The sequence below is a fragment of the Bison bison genome, unplaced genomic scaffold (genome assembly GCF_000754665.1).
Source record: "Bison bison bison isolate TAMUID 2011002044 unplaced genomic scaffold, Bison_UMD1.0 scf7180017864142, whole genome shotgun sequence".
Taxonomy (NCBI): Eukaryota; Metazoa; Chordata; class Mammalia; order Artiodactyla; family Bovidae; genus Bison; species Bison bison.
In genome coordinates, this window is record NW_011494714.1 from 1,765,438 (window position 1) to 1,772,176 (window position 6,739).

General features: G+C 40.4%; 1 protein-coding gene across 1 annotated transcript in view; it reads right to left on the bottom strand.

Moving 5' to 3' along the window:
• The window catches only part of LOC104988795 (pregnancy-associated glycoprotein 1-like), a 4,521-nt gene extending 3,377 nt beyond the window's left edge, over positions 1-1,144 (bottom strand). Inside the window, exon 1 of the mRNA XM_010840243.1 lies at positions 1,092-1,144. Within this exon, the coding sequence (XP_010838545.1) occupies positions 1,092-1,144 (53 nt within the window). The remainder of the gene's footprint in view (positions 1-1,091) is intronic.
• Between the last annotated feature and the right edge of the window lie 5,595 nt (positions 1,145-6,739).

Consider the following 6,739-nt stretch of genomic DNA (forward strand, 5'->3'; position numbering starts at 1 on the left):
CTTTGGCATAGTCAATAAAGCAGAAATAGATGTTTTTCTGGAACTGTCTTGCTTTTTCCATAATCCAGCAGATGTTGGCAATTTGATCTCTGGTTCCTCTGCCTTTTCTAAAACAAGCTTGAACATCTGAAAGTTGATGGTTCACGTATTGCTGAACCCAAAGACGTAGGTTTGAATAAACATTCTGTTCTGTAATGCTGGGTAAGCCATATGACCATGTGGGTTCTCAGTCTCCCCTTTGGTAAAATAGTGGAATGTAATGATTCAAACCCTCCAAATAGGATATCTTGGGGATACTGAAGTGATGGATATAAGGTGCCTGATAAATAGGAAGTCTCAACAATGACAGCCACTAGCATTGCTGTTGCCATTCCACTGTATCCTTCTCATAGAATCTCAGGAAAGGAGGCAGAAGGGGGATTCCTATCCTTTTTTACAAGGGAGGAATTAGAAATGCAAGAGGCTTGTGAATTGGCTGTGGTCACACTGCTTGTCAGATATAAAACAGTGTATAAGTAGCTCTCCCAATGTTTCTCCAAGGTGAAAGAGAAGAGATAGTTGAAAAAAGAATCCAGGAGATAGGGAACAAGTTATAGAAATGTAGAGGCTTGAGAAGGAAAGATGAGTCAAATGAAAAGTTAAAATAAAACAACACAGAGAGAAATACACTCAGAGCCTTCCGAAGAGATGGAGAGATAAATGACAGTGATACAGAGATGCAGACATAGACTTATACACACTGAAGTAGAGAGGGAACAAATAGAACATGCTAAATAAAATGTAGAAAAGTGCTATTCCACAGGACCACACCTACATCTGCATTGACTGTGTACTGAACAATTGCAAGGAGTTCCAATTTCAATAGGTCATGACATGACTGGACCCCAAGAGTTGTGCAGCTATGCAAATCTACACCACGACCCTTGGGACCCACAGTTCCTATAGCAACGTACTTATCAATAAGTAAAGGTTGAACTTTAAGATTGTCAAGGAAATATTCCATTCCCTTCTAAAACGGATAAATATAATAATCAGATGAAAAGAAAAATCACAGAAATGAATATGATGTGGCTTACAGTCTCCATACTTACATGACCCTGCAATCTGAGAAGGCTACCAGGTTGAGGAGCGCAAGCCACTTCATGCTTCTCTCCTGGCTCCAAGTACTCAGGAAAGTTCAGTTTCTTAGCATGTAGTGGGGACCCAGAGTCCCTAATTATATATGCTCTAACATGCTGAAGTTTAGGCCTTTAGGCCAAAAATAGGTCTGAAAAAAACACAAAGGTCTCGACAAAATCTCTCCTTCATTAGTGTCCTTGGTAAGTGGACTTTGAAGCTTCTCAGAATACAGAGAATTCAACTGCAATCTCTTCCTTGAAGGTTGGTTGGAAAATCAAACTGATCTGTATGGACATCTAAGAAGATGGAGAACCTTGCCTTCCTGGAGAAAAAAAACTGCTAAGAACATCATGAAAATGGATACTAAGGACCATGCTTGACATTCATGGTTTCATGTCATCTTCCTAGCCACTTCATGAGATATGCATTCCCGGGAGCCAGCACAGGAGATCCCACCCATGACAAGGTCATGTGGAGGAGACCTGACAGGCAAGGCTGATGAGGACTCGAGGGACTCCGTCGACCTGCTCGAGCATCTACCCTGAAACCAAAGTCTGTCTGTCTACTGTTTACTATATTATGCCTTTCACCAACTCTTCTGACATTAACAGGGGGCTATCCCTGACCAATGGCACCCCACTCCAGTACTCTTGCCTGGAAAATCCCATGGATGGAGGAGCCTGGTAGGCTACAGTCCATGGGGTCGCTAGAGTTAGACAGGACTGAGTGAGTTCCCTTTCACTTTTCACTTTCATGCATTGGAGAAGGAAATGGCACTCCACCCCAGTGTTCTTGCCTGGAGAATCCCAGGGACGGGGGAGCCTGGTGGGCTGCCATCTATGGAGTCGCACAGAGTCAGACACGACTGAAGCGACTTAGCAGTAGCAGCATCCCTGACCACCTTTCTCTGAAGAAAATCAACTTAGGGCTCTAGTTAATAAGTCTCTTGGGCATGAAAGGAATATTTTAATTCAAACCCCTCTGTTGGCATTTTAGCTTGCTTGGCGGGTTTATCCATACTCTTGCAACTAACTTACATGATTCTTCACAACTTCCCAACCATAAAAGGCATGGGAAGCCTGAGCATTCTAAAAGTCCTAATGGGCATAGAGCCCTTTGGGGGGTGAAAAATTATTAGAATAGTACTGGTGAAGGGTTTCATTGTTGAGCCAATGCTTGCTGCCAAGTTTCCATATCCCTTATCCATTGTGTGCCTGGGAGTGCATTAGTTAATATAGTTAGAATGTAGGAAAAACAAGTAGTAGCCTTGGCATTAACAACATTAGACCTTTGAGTTAATAAGTTCTTTTTGTTGTTGTTGTTGTAACCCACTGCACCTTTGCTCCATAAGAATGTAACTTTATTTAGTACTTTCTGAGGCTGACACAGATTGAAAAAATAAAGAAAAAACACTTTAAGGGAAAACAAGTTTTCTGGTTGACCAACCTTTACCAGAAAAGTGTCATAAAATGTCAACAGGCCTCCGGGCCAAAAGATAATGTACATAACATAAGACCCTTGTAAATGGAAAGGTATGTAGAAAACATCCTGGTTTCGATAAAGGTCAAAACTGATGGAATGTTGAGCTGACTCTGCATGACTCTGCATCTTTCACTTTTGGAAATGTGTAACTCAGGGTATAAAAGCTCCTTTTAAAAATAAAGCTGCAGACCCCACTTCACCTAAGCTTGGTCTCCCCGTGTCATCTTTCACTGACCTGTTCATCCTGAGGGTATCCCTGGACTCTACTGAGGCTGGACCCTGACAATGCGTTGCTGTCCTCATTGGAGAGGAGATTGCTAGGAGGATAAGTTGTCAAATTGCGAAGTGAAGACTTCAGGGACAGCCCAGGGACATACAACAGGCTTTAGGTAGTGGGTCTAATGGCAGATATCAGGGGCAGTCTATGATGTCAGTCTGCATCAAAGATTTAGGGCAGAGTAGTACTTCAATTGTATGGTTTCAGTATTGGAAGAAATGTCATATGCATCCACAAGGTATTTTATATCATCCAAAATGTACAAGTAAATAATGTGTTCTGGGTTCTGGGTTAAAGGCTTCAAAGTCAAAGTTGATCAAGACAAAAGTAGGCTTTATCTTAAGATAGCTAGCATATCTTAAGATATGCTATCTTAAGATATCTTAAGATAGTCTAGTTCTCACAAACTCATGGCCCCAGGAGGCCCTGGGCAGCACAGAACCCTCCCAGCACAGCACTGGAAGCAGGCTTTCCTACACTTCAACCATGCTGGAAAGCAGACCAGTTGACCATGTTTTCAAGATCAGTCAGAAGTTGCATATTTATGTACAATGTACTGATTTTAATATTAGCAGCTAATTTTTTTTCCCAAAGGGTTGGGGGGGCGGGTAAACAACAGTGGGAATGAAATCTCCACAGTGATGTGCTGGAATCAGCCTTCAGTCTCTGCAGGTTTTTATTTCTCGCCTAGAGTTGGGAGTGCAGTGGGGACAGAGAGGAATTTAATTCATGTTGGTTGATTTACAAAGAGATTGAATGCATACTGAACATGTGTGTTTCCTTTCTATTTATAAGGAAATATCATCAGGGACATACAAACCAACGAGTTTAACTGCTGAAGATAAATAGATATATTTCTGATATAATTTCCTCATAGGGTCTATGCTGTGAAAAATTTTGTCTGCCAAATCAAATATACAAAAAAGCAATTTTGAAATGTCTTCCCAATCAAAGAAGACAAAACAACAGTGGCAGCCAAGCAAAGACAATCTTATTTAATGACTCATCCAGGACTCCCAGGGCCTATTCCTGCATGAGATCTATCAATGACTGCCCCTTGAATACAACAGGAGCCTCTCCTAGTCACCAGATGTGTGTAGATGGGGCACTGTGTCATAACACTCATTTTTGCACATTGTTTAAATTCAGTTCTGGTGGTTAAATCCCAACAAGGGGACTATGACATCACTGACAAATGACACAAATATATGCCCTTTGAACTACGGTGTTGGAAAAGACTCTTGAGAATCCCTTGGAATGCAAGGAGATCAAACCAGCCCATCCTAAACAAATCATTCTTGAATATTCACTGGAAAAACTGATGCTGAAGTTCAAGCTCCAATTCTTTGCCCACCTAATGGGAAGAATTCACTCATTGGAAAAGACCCTGATATTAGGAAAGATTGAAGGCAGGAAGAGAAGGGGAAGACAGGATGAGATGGTTGGATGGCATCACCAAGTCGATGGACATGAGCTTGAGTAAGCTCCAGGAGTTGGTGACGGATAGGGAAGCCTGGCATGCTGCAGCCCATGGTGTTACAAAGAGACCGACATGATTGAAAGGACTGAACTGAACTGAACAAATTGAGAACAAAGAAACTGATAAATCGAATTGCATCAAGTCATGACTAGCTGCCTATAACAACACATTACTTAAGTGGCTTTAAAATTCACAATTATGACTACATTCAGAGTGGAATATCTTCTAAGGAAAAACAAAAATACTGCCCATCCAAAACAAAACCAAAAAAAATCAAAAGAAATACAGGAAAGAAATCTGAAACTATATTCAACAACTTATTATTCCTCATATTGCTTCTGTTATTGTGACAGAATCATATATATGTTAACAGGTAAAAGCAACACAAGAATTAAAACTAATGTTCTGATGTAAGCCTTTCAGTGGCTAGAAAAAGAGGTTCACTCATAACATAAATAACTTTAATTAAAACCCTGCTGTCTTAAACCTTGAACTGAAAGCATAAGTTTGTACCAACTAATTATATTCCTTTTAATTTAATTTTTTTAAGGAAAATGTGTCTTTCCTACTCCGACCAATGTAAAGCCTACAAGCAATGACAACTTGATAACAGTGACTATTCTGAGGTCTAACGTGTAGCTTCTAAATGCATTTCCCATCAGACGATGCATGGATTCTTAAAGAGATGGCTGATTTCAGGACTGGGTATAGAAATGCACAAAGTAATCTTGGGAATCGTGAAGGATCAGAAAGCTAAGGGACTTCAAAGACCACTGGGGAATGGACAGAAAGTTTAGGTCTCCAAATGAAAAGCCAAACATCTACCAGTTTGTTGGGCAGAATGATGTTTCTGCTTCTCAACACACTATGTTTCTCATAGCTTTCCTGCCAGGAAGCAAATGCCTTCTGATTTCATGGCTGCAGTCACCATCCACAGTGGTTTTAGAGGCTAAGATGAAGAAATCTGTCACTGCTTCTACCCTTTCTCCTTCTATTTGCCATGAAGGATGGGGCTGATCCCATGATCTTAGGTTTTTAATATTTAATTTTAAGCTGGCCAAATATGTCCAAATGTTAACAGGCAACATCCAATTTGTCACTGTGATAGATTGCTAGGGCACCAACTCATCATTCTGAGCACTGAGAAAGGAAAATAATCATAAATATTTAAGCTATTTTTGTTTCTATTAACCATAGGTTATGTAACTACAAACAGTTCCAGGAAAACAAGCTAGACTGTCTCTTCTGGGGGTGATGAGAGAGTGATGGGGAGCAGCTACAATACAGATGAAGCCAACTCACTGCCCTGCAGCTCACCTCCTGCTATGGAGGTCTGGTTCCTAATAGACCAAGGACTGGTACTGGTCTTGACCCACTGTGCAGGTATTGTGAACTCCTGCTCTAAACCCAATAGTGGGACATTCTATAAGAAAAACCACCCTGCTTCCTCCCAGTTTCTGAACAAATGAATGGCATTAAAATTGTAAGAGGAACAGTTATTTCATCTTAAACGAGAACAACCAAGTGCAACATATGAGTACATTCTTTCAATAAACTGTGAAAAGACATCTGCTTTTTGAAAATCAGGAAGATTTGCAAATGGACTGCATATTAAATGTTAATTTTTTGGGAACAAACAGCATTTTTTTAACATCCCATTATTCTACCCCAAATACTCATTATGTACATTTTGTCAATTGTTCATCTTGTCCCTAAAATACTTCAGGAAAAATGAATAAGAAGTAAAAGAGAATGAAATGAGTGTCTGTCTTGATTTAAAAACAGATCTGCATAGTTGTTATGGATTGAATTGTGTCCACCCTTGAATCCCAATGGAGTGATGGTATTAGGAAGTAGGACCTTTGGGAGGTACCCAGGTTGACATGGGATTTTGATGGTGGTCCCTCATGATGGGATTAGCCTCTCCCTATTTTTCTCTCTTATTCTCCCTCTTCTTGTTCCCTTCAACCATCACATGTGAGAAGATAGCAAGAAGAGAAAGACTGATTCAAGTCAAGAATGTCTTCACCGGGATATTAATTGGCCATTACCTTGATGCTGCATAGTCTTCAGTCTATGACAACCCGTGGGACTAAGAGGTTAGTTTTGTAGTTACTGATGCCAAATGATAAAATATAGGGTTTATGATACTCTTCTTTATTATATTTTTTATGTTTGAAACCATTTTGTAGTAAGAAGTTTACAGAAAGTCTTTTTTTTTAATTTCTGTCTTAGAGATACCCTGAGGAGCCCAAGATAGCAGATTCAGGCAGGTCCCCAATGAATGAGTGTTTGGAGGACAACATGTTCCTTACTCCAACTCATCTCTTGTCATCTGAACACCATCCCACACACCTGACAACTTTACCGCCCCCCACCAT